Source organism: Crassostrea angulata, chromosome 6 (assembly GCF_025612915.1).
Source record: "Crassostrea angulata isolate pt1a10 chromosome 6, ASM2561291v2, whole genome shotgun sequence".
Classification (NCBI taxonomy): Eukaryota; Metazoa; Mollusca; class Bivalvia; order Ostreida; family Ostreidae; genus Magallana; species Magallana angulata.
This window is the reverse complement of record NC_069116.1, coordinates 59,005,242-59,023,717: the sequence shown is the minus strand read 5'-3', so window position 1 is coordinate 59,023,717 and position 18,476 is coordinate 59,005,242. Positions and strand designations below refer to the sequence as shown.

The 18,476-nt window shown below is 36.3% G+C and overlaps 3 protein-coding genes and 1 non-coding gene across 12 annotated transcripts in view; 1 reads left to right on the top strand and 3 right to left on the bottom strand.

The window, feature by feature from the left end:
• Positions 1-273: 273 nt before the first annotated feature.
• Positions 274-3,368, bottom strand: LOC128188171 (tektin-1-like). The gene is made up of 7 exons (XM_052859062.1): positions 3,250-3,368; positions 2,681-2,874; positions 2,201-2,366; positions 1,773-1,901; positions 1,504-1,647; positions 1,186-1,408; positions 274-995 (listed from the first exon to the last, which is right to left on the bottom strand). Exons 2-7 carry the CDS (start codon positions 2,868-2,870, stop codon positions 639-641), a joined length of 1,209 nt encoding a protein of 402 aa, XP_052715022.1. The 5' UTR covers positions 2,871-2,874; positions 3,250-3,368; the 3' UTR covers positions 274-638.
• Positions 3,369-3,824: 456 nt separating this feature from the next.
• Positions 3,825-8,194, bottom strand: LOC128188185 (bifunctional peptidase and (3S)-lysyl hydroxylase Jmjd7-like). The gene is made up of 8 exons (XM_052859081.1): positions 8,044-8,194; positions 7,272-7,425; positions 6,770-7,023; positions 6,548-6,604; positions 6,216-6,311; positions 6,021-6,094; positions 5,716-5,875; positions 3,825-5,470 (listed from the first exon to the last, which is right to left on the bottom strand). Exons 1-8 carry the CDS (start codon positions 8,111-8,113, stop codon positions 5,373-5,375), a joined length of 963 nt encoding a protein of 320 aa, XP_052715041.1. The 5' UTR covers positions 8,114-8,194; the 3' UTR covers positions 3,825-5,372.
• Positions 8,195-8,368: 174 nt separating this feature from the next.
• On the top strand, positions 8,369-8,440 carry Trnah-gug (transfer RNA histidin (anticodon GUG)). The gene has a single exon. It is a non-coding gene; the product is annotated as a tRNA-His (tRNA).
• Positions 8,441-14,880: 6,440 nt separating this feature from the next.
• LOC128188165 (uncharacterized) overlaps positions 14,881-18,476 on the bottom strand; it is a 60,702-nt gene continuing 57,106 nt past the window's right edge. For all 9 annotated transcript variants that reach the window (XM_052859048.1, XM_052859049.1, XM_052859050.1 and 6 more), the window contains exons 5-10: positions 17,831-17,909; positions 17,584-17,660; positions 17,215-17,475; positions 16,957-17,082; positions 16,664-16,816; positions 14,881-16,350 (exon numbers count right to left, since the gene is read on the bottom strand). In XM_052859048.1, coding sequence (XP_052715008.1) covers positions 15,959-16,350; positions 16,664-16,816; positions 16,957-17,082; positions 17,215-17,475; positions 17,584-17,660; positions 17,831-17,909 — 1,088 coding nt within the window. In that variant the 3' untranslated portion in view covers positions 14,881-15,958. The remainder of the gene's footprint in view (positions 16,351-16,663; positions 16,817-16,956; positions 17,083-17,214; positions 17,476-17,583; positions 17,661-17,830; positions 17,910-18,476) is intronic.

Sequence of the window (18,476 nt, the reverse complement as noted above, 5' to 3'; positions counted from 1 at the left end):
TTTTATGACTTCTCAGAAGATTTGAATTCTAGTGTACATTTGAAGTTTAGATGGGATTGTTGTAAAATTTGTATTTTAATTTATATGTTTTTAAGTTATTTAAGAATATGTTCTCATTTTTGTGCAAAAAACTGCCCTTTAATAACCAAGGACAGTTGTTGCTTTTCTTTCTGTCAGGAATGAGTCTAGTTTTCTAGCCAAAATACTGCATTTTAGTAGGAAACTATAACTTGGTTTCATCCCACTATATTCAAAGAAAAGTAAAGACAGATAGAAAGGACATGTTATATAAAATTTTATTTATTTTCATCTCATATTACACAACGTAATATAAAGTAATATTTACAAACAATGTAACATTTTAATACTTAAATAAAACAACAAAATCCATCTTCTTAGTTCTATTGTATGTCGATCAAAATGAAAACCATGATATGAAAAGAAGTATTCTGTACTCTGTGTATAGGCAGGCACATACAAAGTAGTGTTTGCTTTAAAAAGGAGGGGAAAAAACTGGAATACCTAGAAAACTTGTTGTCTTAATCACACTGAAGGTGTCTCTGTTCTCATTTGATTACATATCACTTTTTCTCAGACTCAATCTGGCAGATATACGTTGTTAGGTGCAGAAAGTTATTTTAAAAATTCTGAATATTTATGCTCTTCCTCATGCCCATGCACTCCACCTCATCTATAAATAGCGTGTTGGCCTTGACCCCGATGTCCTCCTCCAGGGCCAGCTGGTTACGGATGAGTCCCTTGAGTGAGTCCTCTGTCTGCTTGAGCCTGGCCTGGAGCTGAGCCACGGAAGACTCAATCTCGCCCACCTCCTCGATGAGTCGGTACTGGACTGGGTCCCTACAGAGCTCTACGTTGGGGCGGTTTGTTCGCGTGTCCAGTCGGGTCTGGGCCAGCTGCATGGGCAGGACCTTGTCGTCGATGGCCTTCTTCAACCGGGCAATGTTCTCCTCCGCCTCCTTGATTTGTCCAACAATCTGTAAAACAAACATTTTATCAGATATCATCTACTGAAATGTTATATTTAGACAGTATGACAATGTTGAAGTATAGCTGTTTTGAATATGATTGAGTTCTGTCTGATTGCAAAATGCTATCAGACCATCCATTGGGTATGTTGTGCCCAATGGATATACTAATAGCTACATACTAAAGGAGATAACTGACCTTGTTGAGGTGATCTTCCAGCTTGCTCTTGGTGTCCTTTGTTTCTGAAATCCTTTTGTTGAAGGCAACATTGACATCACTGCACTGTTTGCGCATGTCATTGGATGTCTGTTGAAGGATTCCGTCAATCAAGGTGCGGAGTTCCACCGAGCTCTGGCGCTCTCTCTCCGCCTTCAGAATGTTAGCATCTGAGAAATCCTGCCAATCTTCTGGGCAGACAGAGCTATAAATAGATCCACCATAGTGACATAGAATTCAATTTTATTTACATTCTATACATATTTCCATTTATTGCAATAACGTCTTTAGGTTACTTACTTGGCTTCAATTTTGGCGGCGCCATCTTTGAATTTAAGTCCATGGGAATTGTTTCTTAATTCGGCACAATACTCATCAATTGACAAAGCACTAAATTTATCCTTCAAATCTTTTTCTAGCTGATATTTAGATTTTCTGTTTAACCTGAAATATGTGCAAAGATTGACAATCAAATAACTAGTCATAGATGGATCTAAAATGTCAATTTCTAGTAGAACTTTAACCTCAATGAAGAGCACTAAATACTATACTGTATATGGCATTCTCACCTTATTTGTTCAGTGGTCTGTTCTAGAGTTCTGTTAAGGAGGGCCTGAACTCCTTCAATTGTCTCTACTTCCTTGATCAGTTGCTTCTGTACATCATCATGGACCAAATCAATAGAGGTTCTCTTCTCCCTAAAAACACAATGTGCAAACTTCATTGAAGTTTCATATCTGTAGAAATGACATGATTTTTATGTCAGGTACCAGTAAGTTTTATGACAATAAACTCTGAGGCCAAACAAGTAATATTTGGATTGTATTCTGTGACATGTGCAAAAAATAGGAAGGGTTGGAACATGGATAATTTATAAAGATTGGTTCATAAAATGAGGAGCAGACAGATAACAGTAAAGAAATATGGTTTTGGCCAAGAAATGAAAAAATAAGGCACCTGTTCAGCAGGCACTGCTTGGGGAGAAGAGATAATTTACCTGTTGAGTAGGCATTGCTTGGCAATGTGCAGTGGCTCAGCTGTGGCCTCCAAAGCTTTCTCCACTCTGGCCTTGAATGCGATCAGACTGTCGATTTCTGTCACCAAATTGGCGAGTTTATCATCCAGCTCCTTCTTCCAGTACTTGATGTCATCAATTCTCTGTTCTGAAATCAGCAAACATGACAATATAGATTTTTAAAACTCTCCTTATTTTGTCTCAAATAATAAATAAACTTTGCATGCATTAAAGATACTTGAAAATTGTGCATGGCATCAAAACTTTGGACTAACCGTGTCATGTAACTTTTGTGCAAAAGGTCTATTTTCTTGACTTGTTCAATTTGTGCAAACATATGTCATAAATACAATAAACAAGTTATGAAGGACTGTATAGAAGTAAACCTTAAGATTATCAAAACATGGAAAAACTCTACCATGTGATGGCATATATACAACATTAAAAAATATTTGAACTTACCCAATTTTTTGCTGACATCTCTCTGAGTCTTTTCAGTGCGTTTTGCTGTTTCTTCAGATAAGCGTTTTGATTCCTCAACAAGCCTTTCTGCGGCAGCTCTCTCTGACTCAGCGTTTGCATAGTGTGTCAAGTTGGAAGTTGTCCACTCAGGGTGGGTGAAGCGAGGTGGGCCCTGGACTAGTTTTGCCATTTTTCTGAAAATTGGAATCATTAATTGTTGACAACGATTTAAATATCACAGATGCAATGTCGTTTATACATATTTTAAAACCACATGTCAGACAACTGGTAGCCTCTACAAATTACTATATTAAACTAGGGTGCTACATACTTAACAATAAAAAAAGCAAGTGACTAAAGTAGACTGTTGTGTTACTCGTAGAAACAAATATATACCGTATGTGTATCTCTAATGAACTGATAAATTCATGTACCCCATGAAACGAAGAAAAAGGATATAAACGCTTTGTGTAAACATAACTATTTATCTGACTGACTAATTTAAAGTACCGTTAAATATTTTAAACAAATACATTCGATTTGTATGTAGAAAGTTTAAGAAAAATTACCTTCCGTGGATGTAAACACACCTTTCGTGATTAGCAAAACTTGATGGAGTACTTGGCAACGGTCGTTGCTACAGCAAAATAGAAGCACTCCGTTGATTGGTTAAAATGGTGTCTTCGTGGTCTATCAAGCGTTTGTTTCAAACATATCCACGATTTGTAACAGCGTTGTTGATTGGTGGGAGGATATTTTACGCGGCACATTTAAAATGTTATCATATAGGCTATTGTTGGTAAATATTATTCAACCTCAAATTTTAAAGAATTAAATGAAAATAATAAAATAAAAAAATAATAAGTTTTGAATACAAATACAAATATTTTATTGGCACAAACACAATTACAATAATTGGCAAAGGTGAATATAACAGGTGATGATGAACTTATGTCAGTTTTTTTCCCAGTTTCTAAAATATATAATGTGATATAATAGTGCATATTTTACATTTTTTAAAAGAGGTGTACGCACTTAATATACGATTTGGCCTCAAATATAGCCTTTTGCAAACATCAGACATTTTAATATACAATATTTAGTTTAAATATATTCAAAGAAACGCAAATTACACAATCATTGATTTGATTTGAACATATTTTTATTGTACAAAAATTACAACAGGGATTGGACACAAGTTCAAAAACTTAGATCGCCCTCTCCCAATACAAGTATTTAATACAGTAAAAATAATGTATACACAACATGTAAGGTCAACAGATCATATGACAGTTATATATAAATTTTCAATGGTGTACAAACATCAACTAAATCTTTTTGTACCTTTGATATAACGATAAACTAGAGAAAATAAATGTTTGTTTTCGCTGACACTGATTGCGTTGTCGCCCCAAAGTAGGACATGAGTATTAACAATATTTAAATTTACAATATTGAAAATTTCATTAAGCATAACATTTCTGGCAATCATTATGTTCTCAGAGTCTTAATAATCTTACTCGACATCATTAAAATATTTAGGTTTTGTAAGGGATATAAAGGAAAGTAGTTAGTATACGATAAACAATTGGATATTTGACTATTTGAACCACTCTAAACCAAAGACATCCGATTAAAATTATGTTCTACAGGTATTGTGGTACACGTTTACATTGAATTAGTTTTCGTTTAACGTGGTCTTCGTACTGAAAATTAGACAAATATTTTAATTAGTGTCTTTTCTATATAATACAGTCATGTTTATAGCCATATATATTGAAAATGCATTGGTTCAAAATGTTAGATGCGTGGCCTAGTGGTAATGCGGAGGTCTTTTTGATTTTGTGGTCGCTGGATCAAATCCACTAAGTAGTAATTTGTTTTCACTTAAATTGAAACATGAATGTTAAGTTACATATATCTTTTCTTTTTTTCTTTTTTTAATTATCTTGTTTAATTCAGTCTGAGTATGAGCACACCCAATATAAACAGTTCTATTCATTAACACTGTACATGTACTCTATTTACACTTAGATCCATTGCAATTTGCTTGAATTAATCACGGTTCAGAATATCAACTACTGTTATACACAGAGTTTCCCGAATTTATGACAAATCAGTTGTTACAGACACCATTATAAGATCAGTACAGTGTATCCACTTTCATATTGCGACAGCAAGGTACCTGAAGCTATTTTTAGTAACAGGTACTTTCCGTCCGAACACAGGTGTAGGTGAAATAATGGGAAAAGGCGCTATACCTCTTTGCAAGGTTCTAGTATTAGTCAGTTTTTGTTTTTTGGGGGTTTTTATTTTTGCAAAAATTCAATTTCGTTTCGTGTGTATGTTTGTCTAATTCTATAATTAATTTGTCTATATCCACAATTTTATAACTGAATTGCCAATACAATACTTCATACTAAACAAACAACAATGTATATGGAACATGGTTTTCAATGTCAGCTTTTATTTGGAAAACAATTAACATACATGGTAAATTCTCCAACATTGAAAGTAGGGTGGGCTGGGGTGTGTTTGGACATGCACGTCCCCCCCCCCCCGGCACCACACGGGCGTGATCAGGCGTGACCCCTCAGTCTGCTCAGCGGGTCACGACCCCAACAGTTATCAGTCCTCTTTAGTTAATGAACGACCTTTACGGGAATTTTTCAATAACCAGCTGGTATCCTTCTCAGATTTTCGTCATTTTTCTATTTACACTGTTGACATTTTGCAGGAAGTTGTAATAATTGTACTTGATGTCGAATTGCATGTCATACCAGTAGTTCACTGAAAGAGAAAGACGCAATTCTGGAATTCAATATCAAGATACAAGGGCGGTCGCCTCAACATAACGTCAACATATTTCATTACTGGGGGTCTGTATATAATTATTCAGTTTTATTTCTCCTTGAAATACTAGTTTATTAAGATCAATAAGACATTAAGGCATTTCTGTAGTTTACAGTATGTTTTGCCATTACAGTGTACACGTCTGATGAGAGAACTGATAAATGGCGGGACGGACACCGTACCTGCTATACAGCCGTGGGATTGCCGCACGTGATGAAACCAGAGCGAGGGCAGGTACAGAATCTCCCCCTCCCGCACCATGACCTCCACCCCCCGGGCCTTCCCAAACTCTGGATAGAGCGACAGGTCTGGGTTCAGGGGATTTACTGCTATCCACGGCACCTGAAAATGCATTCTAATTTAATCTTCTATTTTATTTATTACTATTTGTTTGACGGATTGTTTTCAAACAATATGCAATCATGTATGATGAATTTCTGGCTCAGTAACCTACATATATACATATAGTGATATATACGGTATCTACCTCGCCCGTGTCAAGGTCGTCCTCAATCTGAAACTCTCCATCTCTCTCTATAAACTTCGCAGCTTGATACGTTTCTGTAAAAAAAACCCCATCGTATTTTAAAACGAATGTGTTTATAGTAAACAAAAACTTAAGATAAAGAACAAACATTATAAATCAGTTCATTAGAGAGATAATAATGATGCCGCTGCTGACCGTAAGGAACAAAGGCGGCGTCCGTGGGAGGGATCAGCATGAACGTCTTGGAGCCCCTCACCACGCAGTACAGGTTCTCATACGGGTCCTTGTGCACTGAAAGCGTAAAAAATATACAGGTATTTCATTATACTCTCATTGCTGTGTCATTACAAATGTAGTAACAGTAAGTTGTAGTATACCGACTGATATAGACAGATATACATATCAACTGAACTCAGGCCAGACAGATATTAAGTTACGACAGGGATAATTGTGGTGGGGTTAATAAAGATCCAGCTTAATTCAGATTGAAAGTACAGTGTACGGTGTATATAGTGTACTCAACTCACTGGAGGTAACAGCTCGAGTGTCCCCCATCCAGAAGTTGACAGCGTCTGGTAGTGAACATGCAGAACCAAAAGTAAGAAAATAAATTAGAGAATCTGTCAAAAACACGATGAAAATATCGCTGAATCCGAGTTAGAACAAATAATGAATTATTTTTTTTATAAATTGAGGGTTTTAAAAAAAAAAATTCCCCCATTTCATATATAACAATCAAGAAACCCCACCGAACGCCTCTGTACCCCAGGGGATGTCCGACTCGACGTCACCGATGATCTCTCTGAACTCGTCTGTGAAGTTGGAGTTTTGTTTCTGTATGTAGAAGACTCCACTGTGCTGGTCCGGGTGCTCCATTATGTCCAGGAAGTTCGACATCTCCATCCGTCGTTCCTCCGGCATCACGAACTTTCCGTCAGTGATGGCGTCGGCGTAACCGTTGGGGGTGACCGCCACCGTCACCACGCACCCTCCGATCTTCTCCCTGAAATCAATGTGAGACTCGTCAATTGTTGCTATACCTTTCAGTCCGTTTTTTCGTTCATTCTTTCCCAGTCTCTTTCTCTTTACCCCCTTCTCTCATTCCCTTTCTGGCTCTCCATGTGGAACTACTTTCGCTTGCTACACATGACTTTGTCACGATTATGTCGATACATTTTCGACAACCTCTTTGTACCCGTCATGATGTAGTCTTGAGCACAGCTGACAAGCGCGTTGCCACACGGTACAAACCTTAGATATTGTGGCGTCCATTTGTTATTGGCTGTCCAGTGCTGGAGACCGTTCCGGATCAGTACGGGTTTGTTGGGTGACACGTACTCCCTGTAGAAGGAGAGCGGGGAGGGTGGGGCATCCAGAACTGGAACATGGCGATCCAAATAAAGTTCTGAAAGAAAGAGCACAATGTCTAACTTCATGGATGGAACTCCGAAGGTAAGAAAGAAAACTAAAACTCTCTGATGACCAGTCTCGGTGATTCCACTTGCAGTTTTAATGACATGTTAAGTAACATAGAAAATTTCATTAAGAAAGAGTAAAGATGTAGCACTGAAGTTCTAATTCAACAACAAAATAAATTTAATAAAAAAAAATAGTTTAACGTTATATATGATATGTTTCCATAAGGAAGGATATAACGCGGTACCATTTTAGGTAAGGTTTGTTATTCAAACAAATTTTGTCTGTTATTTATTCCATTGAAATATGGCTTAAATAACCGGGAATACTACTTTAAATAATGTCTGTTATTATACACATTACTTATAAAAAAAAACCCATTATCTAAATACTAAACATTTGACAATCGTACATAGAATTTGCTATAAAATCGGACCAAACAGCTTTATTTATTTTAAAATGGCAAAATACATTAATAATTCAGAGAGAGAGAGAGAGACTTTAAAGCGACACTGTACCAATCAAAGGAGGAGATAACTCTTACAATCATATCAAATGGATTAAAACAGAGAGTTTCATATACCAGTGATTGATTGAAATAACAAACCTCGCGCCTCTGCTGCCAATGTCCCCACTGCTTCGTCAAGAGTTCCAATAATACCCTCACTATGTGACATTTATTTACTTGTCTACCTATCTATCTATCTATCTTGTGCGGGCCGTAGTCACTGATATAGACTTGCACAAAAGTATATTTTACAATATAAAAGATCAGGGTTTTTATTTCAATTGTTTTTTTCTCGAGCTATTACGAACTTGCAATTTATAAATTTTAAAATTTAATTCAAAAAGAAAAATAATCATGATCTAGTATATGTGTTTATAAAATTTAAATTTTATTTTTATTTCATATTAGGCAAGCTGTCAAAATAGCCGTGATCGTATAGTGGTTAGTACTTCGCGTTGTGGCCGCGACAACCCAGGTTCGAATCCTGGTCACGGCAGTGGCTGTGCAGTCGCTGTTACGGCATGACAGGAAATTTTTGTCATTGTTCAACGAATAACTATGGATTATAGTGTTGACGCATGCTGTATTTTTTTTTATCATGCATGCCTATTTATGATAATCATAATTTGACACACTCTTTATACTGATATTTAGTGATATTTGGTATATTGTATATAAGTAGAGAAAAAAATTCAATTCATGCCACTCCTCTAGATTCACAAATGCTGCTTTGTAAAATAATAGCAAACCACTAACACCAATTGACGCATGCTAGCCTATACTATTTCAAGTTCTTTGATGCATATATGCTACAATTGGTAGATTCTTTGACGCGTGCGACACCGTAAGACCATTTGACACATGTACATTTTTTTGTGACGCATAGAACTAATTTTTTGATACATGCTTTATTGTTAGAATCTTTGATGCATTATGTATTGACTCCCTTACGCTTGTTACAATGTAATATTTTTTACGCTTTTTTTCGCAGTTGCAATGTTACAATGGGATAATTCGACGAATGGTTTCATTTTATGCAGGCCTACATGTATGTTAGGTTATTGATTTTTTTTTAATTATGAAAGTAATGTTATGCAATATACACCTTTTTTTTACATAGATTAAAAAATCCCACCTCAATAACTTAAATCGTGAAGAAGGCATAATTTTTGTGAAAAAATTGTTATATATGTATATGAATCCTAACAATCTTTTAAAAAATATCTTTTTATTATATGTACTCCATTTATTAAAAAAAAATTCTATAGGTATTGAATTTTTACAAATCCTGTAAGTTACAACTTTATTTTATACTTCTTTATATATTTGCTTCTTTTATTTAAAAAAATAGTTCGATTACCACAGAATTTAATAAATTATTCAAATGAATTCTAAAATGGAGTTTAAACTTTTTCTTTCTCTTAATATATATACATGAATACTTACTTAAATTGAATAACAAAACATTGTACGAAAATGTAACCACAGTGCGGATTGATATTGTTGGTCACTGTGTCATTGGAGAAAGTATTTTTAAAAACAGTTATGACCAATGGGATGTCAACAAATTACCATCATTCAAATCCAACATAGGTTTTTATATAATCAAGATTCTTTCCACCATTGACCAATATTGAGTCAAGAAAAATCTCACATATTATTGCTTTAGAGTTTGAATACTGGATATTTTTTCTGACATTTTTATAAATAGCTCTTCTTCGTATAGAAATTAATGTCGTCTAAAAATGGCTGCGACCATTCAGTCATATTTTAAAACAGTTCTTTGAATTAATGAAATCTTAAATTTATTTTACAGGAAAGAATGAAGAATGTACAATTTTGTGTGATCATATAAACAAACTTTATATTTTCAAACAAGACAAAATTTCATTGTCCTTAATTTTGATTTATCCATAACTTTATTTGCGGGGGTGGAGGTGGGGATCTAATTTTAACCCTTGGGTAATATTTTATGACTCAAGCTCTTCTGGGTCTGTTTTCTTAAAGAGAGCTGCACACAGTTCTGACGTTTTGATTCGCTAAATTGACGCTAGATTACTCAAACCATATTTACATTATGCAGCCTAGAAAAATCAAAATCAATTTAACTGAAGACTGACAGGGGCAATGTATTAAGGTCATGGCATTAAATATAGACATATATAAGTATATTTATATTACTTTAGTGTCCTTTCACATGTCAATAGTAGCAGCCAAAGTTCAAGACATGATGTTAACAGAACCCAGGCAAAAGCAGAACATGGCCCCTTTTCTTTAGATTTAAAAGTTTAGAAATTACAAAGAAAGAGAAGACATGGAGGCCTTGATGTTCATGTCTCCCGAGGCCGATCACTACAGTGAATATACAGGTACATGTATATACGGAGGATAGAACCAGACTGCCCTTGTTCCTAATTTGTCGCGTACAAAACTCTTCATGCAATAAGATTGGAAAAAAATGGTTGTGTGTGTAGATATTGCAACAATGATCAGAGAAGACATAGCAGAATATCAAATATCTATTTACGTGGTTTAATTTTTATAATCAAATAATAAGTATATATACCTATGATATCAAAATTAATGTATTTGACACGTAAAACCATTAAATGAGTACTACAGTGCGTTTTGGTTTGATTAAAAATATTGTTTTTTTTCAAATCTAAATGGGTTTTTTTTATGTCAAATTATTCTCAGCTAATGAAACAGCGTAATAAAATTCTATTTTGTAGGACTTAAATGATCTTAATGTTGTGCACAACCCATATTGTTAAAAACCACCCTGTGGTGCTGGGAAATATGCTAAATTTGCTGTCAGAAGAGCTACACTGTTGGGTCCTTGAGAGCAATTCATACAAAATTGTATTGCACTTCGAGAAACCTAAAGAACGACGGATGACACCATGTATATATAGGTAAACCATGGTGAATCCTTCATTATCCCACAGGGACCAATTTAACTGTGATGACAGGAGCTCAAGAAAAAAGCATTTAAAAAGTGACAAACCTCCAACAGTCTGGATCTATGATTTCTGTGTGGTTTTGCTCTGCTATTGGTTGGGTTGTTCACATTGCCAGCCCAGTTGATAGAGTCCGTATGTTCTCACTTCAGTGAGGGGCGTGTCTTATCCAGCTCCGTACCGTCACACAAACACAATGGCTGTCTCCTCACTCTGAGGTACCCTCAACAGCAACAACCATTTATAACCTCAGCACTGCCATGCAGAGAGAGAAACCTTTGATACTTACGTTAATTGTGAGTTTTAGCCACGGGTGACCGTGTAGTCTGAATTGGTGTTAACTGCATATCATCATTATCTGGGTCTGAGTGAGGGGTCCTTTGCCAGTCATCACTCTATGAACCACAGTCAGACTGTCCACTTCAGACGTCCACTCTTCTTTTATCGACCTTCTTACGTATGGTTGGAAAGTCGTGGCCAGTCTCGCAATGTCTCCAAAAGTTCTTTGGTGGTTTCTCCAAACATATAGCAAATGGTTACATGATCGCATACCCTTTTCTGAAGGCTACATTCCCATTTTAGTATTTTGCTTCTTGTTTGTATACTTTGCAGCATGTGGTCATAGGGGCTCGATTATCGGATAGTGTACATGTAGTTCTGTCTTTTTCGTTCTAATAAAAAACCAAAATTGAAAATCAATTTTTTCCCCGATTTTTTATTATTAATACTGAAACTATAATTCTCTGACTTTGACGTTTTAATGTTATCTGTACAATTTTTAGTACATATAACAAAAATTGATAAAGTAAAATTAGAGGTTTTATCGTCTGCTTTTTCTTGCAGTCCGACTATATAGAGAAACATATTTTGGCTTATAAATTGTTTTCAGAAACCAACAAAAGAAAACTACGATACCTGACATCCGAGCCCCTGAAGGCGAACATATTTTCCCCCCTTTTTATGTGAAAATAGACTATAGCTTATCTGTAATTAAATTCTTTTGTTCTCAACCTGCACCCCATTCCCACTTAGCCATCACAGATCTACCTGTATTTTACCTGGGTTTTTTTTTGCAAAATGTTGGCTAAGTGGGAAGCGAGTATTGTACGACGTCAAAGATGGAGGAAAGTCTTTGTGTAAACATGTATGACCCGATAACCCGTTGTCCCCCATTGATATACATGTATACTATGGAAAACGGCTACGTCATGGCGATTTATTCAAACTTCAGACTTTGCTTTATTCTGCGGGATATTGTAAACCCGGCAGATCTGAAGTTATGTAAATTAAAGATGGAAGGCGTATGATTACTTACATTTAAGACGAAACCTATGTAATTGGACACGTAGTATTTGTAAGTAATAAATTGTTAAGGTGTTATGCTATCCCGAAAACAGGTGAATCTGATACATGTGACATAAGAATGGCAAGACAGGCTGGCCCAGCAATATGATGTTCAGTGAAGTACATACATATTCGGTGTCTCGTTAAAATTCACTTCAAGTGTAGTTGTCTAGTTAATAAAATTCCAATTTTTTGTAACCCCCCCCCCCCCCCCCCACACACACACACAGATATACACCCACCTCTCTAAAAAAATGTTCTATTCAATCTAAGTGTTGTTGCTTAAATCATAAATTCCAAATCTCTGAAAAAAACCCCAAAATAATACACCCTCCCCCCAAAAAAATGTTTAATTCGTTCCGTGTGAAGTTGTCTAATTCATAAAACTACACCCACCTCACCCCAAGAAAAAAATATACCAGACAAAACACTCCTGCTCTTCAAAAATCCAAATCAATTAATTACGCTTTGTGGTTTTTTTTTTCATGTTTCGTAATTTGAAAAAAAAGAGAGAAGGAAAATATTTTCATCACTTTTTCTATCTTTATCTCAACACATACCAGTAAGCTTTGAGACCCCGGATGATTAATCGCCAGGTCTGCAGCCTCAACAATACTGATTAATTTTCATGAACATGAAATACGACACCGTTAGCTGTTATTATTTCCATTTTATCAGTGACAAATCTTCAAGAACAGGGAATTTTACTTTCAAGTATTTTTATTTGCACCTTATGAAAGCCACGTGACCAAATAAAATCCTTCTTACGAGCGGGGTACGGGGTCAGTTTGAATGGAAGGTCGGTGCATTATTCATTTAATCAAAACGATAACATCTGAAGGCAATGCCGGGCCTTTTCACACAAGGGTCACAGTTTGCTTATTTTGGGGCCTTCTCTATTGTCTGCCTGTAGATTTTCGGGTAAAAGGTGACGAAATTTGAAACTGCCATAACTATATGACAAGAGAGAATTCCATTCGAAAACACTCCCTCTCGTCAAAGATGTTTATCTACACAAAGAAGGAACCGGCTCACAATAGAGAGTGCCCTTTCTTGCTGACTACATTCGAATGAAATTCAGACTAGATATTGCTATTTTCAAAACCATGGTAATATTTCATTTTTTCTCATACTCATAGAAATCAATTTATCAAAACCACCGCGCCGAGTTAGGTAATAAATTACAAAAACACCCTGACTTTATCAGTGAACCTATTTCATCAAATTAAATTCCTGCACATCAAAGCATTCGTTTTTGAATTGAATTGAAATGAAGGTGGTGGATGTCTATGGAAACTTTTTTTCATATTTGCAAATTCTAAGCAGTCAAATAAACCATGGGAACATTAGCACCTGCCAACAGTCAGATTGAGGAAACGTTCTTGATAAAAAAAAATGATATAAAATTTGGACTTTTCTTAAAACCAAAGATCAATCCCTTAACCCCATTCTTAATCAAAAGACGCAAAATGACCATCTGGGTCGGGGGCCCTGAATTTTTCCCCGGAAGATGTTGAATCATTGGTTAAATATAGTTTCAAATACAATTATGAATTAAACCATATTGTTTTCATTTATTACATGTAAACCATTCAGCCATAAGCTTCGAAATTTTAGGTTATAAATAAGCGTTATGAAAAAATTAAGTCGTAGAAATAAATAAAAAATGATTTGAATTAAGTTTTTAAAAATTTAAAAAAAATAAGAAACCCGCGTCAAAATTAGGTAATAGCAATAGGTTTGAACAAATATGCGATTTCAGTTACCCATTTCTTGCACTTGTATTGTTAATTCATAGTCGTATATTTACATCACAGCTCTATAGAAACGGACAGGACTAAAATCTATATGATCTAGTTCAATCAGCGTAAGAAAAATGAGGGACTGCACGGAATTCATGATAATGTCAGACTCAAATTCCCATATAAGACGATTTGGCTGTTTCTTTTATATACTTTACACTTCTGATGTACATTAACAAATGGTTTTTTTTTACTTACTTTTTACGATCAGTTCATTAATTTGTTAGGAAAGAAAACGGGAAATTGCTTTCTTTGATGGTTCATGCGGACTATGACGGTAGCGGTCATTGAAGAAAAAATTATATTAAGCGGGTTATGTATTTTTTTTATGAATGTCGCTACCTTCATATCCCGCGTGAATCACCAAAGTTTAAATAAATTCTTCAAATCAATTAAGTGTGCACTTGCCAAGTGAAAAGGGTGGTATTCTAACATTACATGCCTCCTTTTCTCATCTCAATGTCAATCGTTACTAAGAAGGTTTCGGTTCTTTCATTTTTAATGATAAAATTCATTTAATTGCAAAAGTAACGATTACTTTTTGATAAACAACGAATTACATGGAATAGTCTGAAAAACATCACAGACTATAGCTGCAGTGGTTACCAGAGCACCATTGAGTTGCGGGTGGTGGATTGAAGCCATTTTCTCTCAGATGATAAAGCACCAAATAAAATGTCAGAGATACTTCTTTTTATCAGGGGCTTCTCATAACAGCACTTGCTCGATTTCACCTCACCCTCACATTATATCTGCCCTGTGTTTCGTTTAGTATAAAAGTGTAGCATATCTGTAGCTTTCAGTATGGACTCAAAACAGAACTCGAGGCATATTAAAAATACATTTTATTTTGCTAGTAGACATACTTCAATAAAATGGCTTTGATTATTAATACAGTTAGAAAAGATATTGGACACACTGTAGTTTGCTTTTTTCTGACATTCTGTACAGCGCTATGATATCCTACAACAGCCAATGAAAAAAGCTCTTACATCCGCCAAACTCACGATATTCAATGTATGAATAGTAAAATCTAAAAAGATAGGACATATTGTCACCAAATTCAAGTGTTTAACGTACATGTTATCAATAAATATCTCATAATATTGCATTTATGGAAATATTCTAGAGACTTCTGATGATATCTCAGGTGGTTGAGATAACAATGGCGCTGCTATATTTAATATTTGACGTGTGTTTCCGTGCCTTACTGGTGTTAGCTGTAATAGATAACTAAGGACACAGCATTGATCAGGGTTTTAACACATCTTAATGAGGGACCATGGAATAAACGGTCTCATATCAGTCACTGATAAATCATTTCCATGACAACAAAATGGCGTGTATCGTTCATTACCCATAATTCCGTATCAAAAATCTCGTGATTACTACTGTAATTGAGTATCGTACCGAGAAGTAATTTAGATAATGATTAAATCGACGCACCATTGTAATCCAAAAGAGCCTTTTTTTTCATTAAATATACTATCACGAAGCTAGGCTCATTTCAGGGTGTCGGCAACCATGATAAATCTACCGATGACATCATACACATTATCTCGTTGTCAGTTTTTATAAGAAAAAGCTCTTCCACACAATAATTCAAAAGCATGCGCAACTACATTAAATACCAAAATACATTTCGCAAGTCTTGAAAGCCGCAGTGAAGTCCGATTGATCACAAATTTGCGACATCTTATTGAAATGAAAGTTCCTTCAAGTTTTCACGAAGCATACAGGACTGCTTTCATTTACAATGAAAGACAAACACCCATACAAGTCTCACAATATCATTTCTTTCCCATGAACACTTGTAAATTCTTTCCATCTCGGAATGCAATGGACATTGCACGTTAAGCATTTAATGCCATAAATTGCACGTGGTATGAAAACCAAAAATGATGGCCATCACGAACTCGCCTGGACCGGAAATGAATAGGCTCTATTCATGGGAATTATGACATGAACGTTTCCTACGTCATCGATAACTGGGGCACTAGGGCTTGGTCGTTCTCTATATATAGCACCGGCTTCTGAGGGAGACAAAGGCGGGACATCGTCCGGTTCATTTAACCTCTCCTTGTCTGAGACTTCCGCTTCCCTGGCCTTGACTTCCTGTGGGGACAGAAGGGAGTCCTGTGTTTCCGTGGGCTCCCCTTTCTCTGTGTATCGCTTTCGTTTGGACGAACAACAGCAGAGCGTTTCTTTGAGATATTCTTCGAATGTAATTTGATGACTTCTTTTTTTGACGATTCCGTTATCCAGTTTGACTTCAGCGTCCATGACAACCTCGGGATAACCTGCAATACAAAGCATTAACTGTCATCGTCATACTTAAAGTAGTGAGGCCAAACAGTCAAAATTAATACAAATTTTTAGTTATACATGTATAGAATAACTTGATTACAAGTACTTATCTAAATAAAAATGTATTTAGGAAATGAAATAAAACGCAAGCAGTTCCAGACCATTTTCATTATTTATTAATAAATAATCCATTCAAACCCTAAAACGTTTTTTCGAATAACATGCCATTTTGACAAAATATTATTGTAATTCACTGTAGCAACAACAAGCTGATCAGCATTTCCTGAATATTGAGGCGGTATTTACCTTCTCTAAACTTGTTACAGATCTCGTAAACGATGTCCTCCCGTTCGACCAGCCTAAGACACTTAAACAGGTGGGCTATAGCCTCGGAGTTCTCTCCCTTCCACTCCCGCCAGTCCTGCAGGTACCCGTTGATGGCGTACTTGTGGTCCTTTTCTGGAACAGGAATAAGGTTCTATCATCATTAAAGTTTGTTCAAATATTTGTTTAAAAAATAAAATTAGTGGATGTAGGATACCTTGTAAACAAAAAATAACGAGTCAATTGAATTTTAACCGTATAGTGTAGATTTCTACCTTTATATTTTTCCACGATGACCTCGTACATGGCCGGCTGCATGTGCTCCCTGAAAAGTTCTTGGGGAAGCTTCCATATCTGGCGGTCTATCCGGTCCTCGATCTCACGGAAAGAGGCAGCGATAACTGAAACACAGAATGAATTTGATATATTTATATAAATTAAATATTTTGTAATTTATAATTCAAATCATGTTGAATGAATATTTTAACAAAATAATGAGGTGTCTTTTCCAGCCATTCAGAGTGTGCTGTTACCTTTTCTGCTGTATGGTTCATCTCCCTCGGACCTGGTCACGATTCTCTCCAGCAGACTTTCTATCTGGTCCCTTGAAAGCGCATCCTCCTTGGACTGCGCGCGCCGGCGTTTCCATAGCAAAAACATCACAAGGAAGAAGAGCAGGACAAGGAATATTATGGCACCGACTGCTGCGCCTGCGTAAACAGGCGCTGCTACTGCCGACTGCAGCGACCTCTGGGAGTCAGGCGTGGACCGAGGGTCCGTACAGTTGGAGATATCTGTAAACATTAAGCAGACAGTCAGAACGGGAGATTTAGTTAAAGAAAGATGTATAAATTGTACATCACAGAGACGTATCTTTTCGAGGATTCTTTTCATTCTCATACCTTTAGTGGGTACATCGCATTCATTGTTGAAGGTCCCGTTACTTCGGCGTTTTGTACAACGATTCTCTTTTTCACAACTGTGCATTACAAAAAAATGTTATTATTCTTGTTATTAACAGGTGGTGTCAAAATGAATAAGTTAACGAGAATCCAACAAATTTTTTATGATCAAGTAAAAGGAATAACATAGTGGGATATCAGTAGAATTATACGATATATTCTTTGTTGTTATAGAGATGGTACTCACTTTTTAAGGGGCAAGCACCTCTGTACGGTGTCCGCTCTGTCTGAGTACGCGTTACGTTTGTGACAGTCCTCACAGTTCCCTGTCAAATAGAGGACAGAAGTAAACACGAGGGCAGAAACAGACACGAGGGCAAAAATAGACAACAAGGGCAGAAACAGACACGAGGGCAAAATAAACAACAAGGGCAGAAACAGACACGAGGGCAAAAATAGACAACAAGGGCAGAAACAGACACGAGGGCAAAAATAGACAACAAGGGCAGAAACAGACACGAGGGCAAAATAGACAACGAGGACAGAAACAGACACGAGGGCAATAATAGACAACAAGGGCAGAAACAGACACGAGAGCAAAATAGACATCGAGGACAGAAACAGACACGAGGGCAAAATAGACAACGAGGACAGAAACAGACACGAGGGCAAAAATAGACAACTAGGGCAGAAACAGACACGAGGGCAAAAATAGACAACAAGGGCAGAAACAGACACGAGGGCAATATAGACAACGAGGACAGAAACAGACACGAGGGCAAAAATAGACAACAAGGGCAGAAACAGACACGAGAGCAAAATAGACATCGAGGACAGAAACAGACACGAGGGCAAAATAGACAACGAGGACAGAAACAGACACGAGGGCAAAA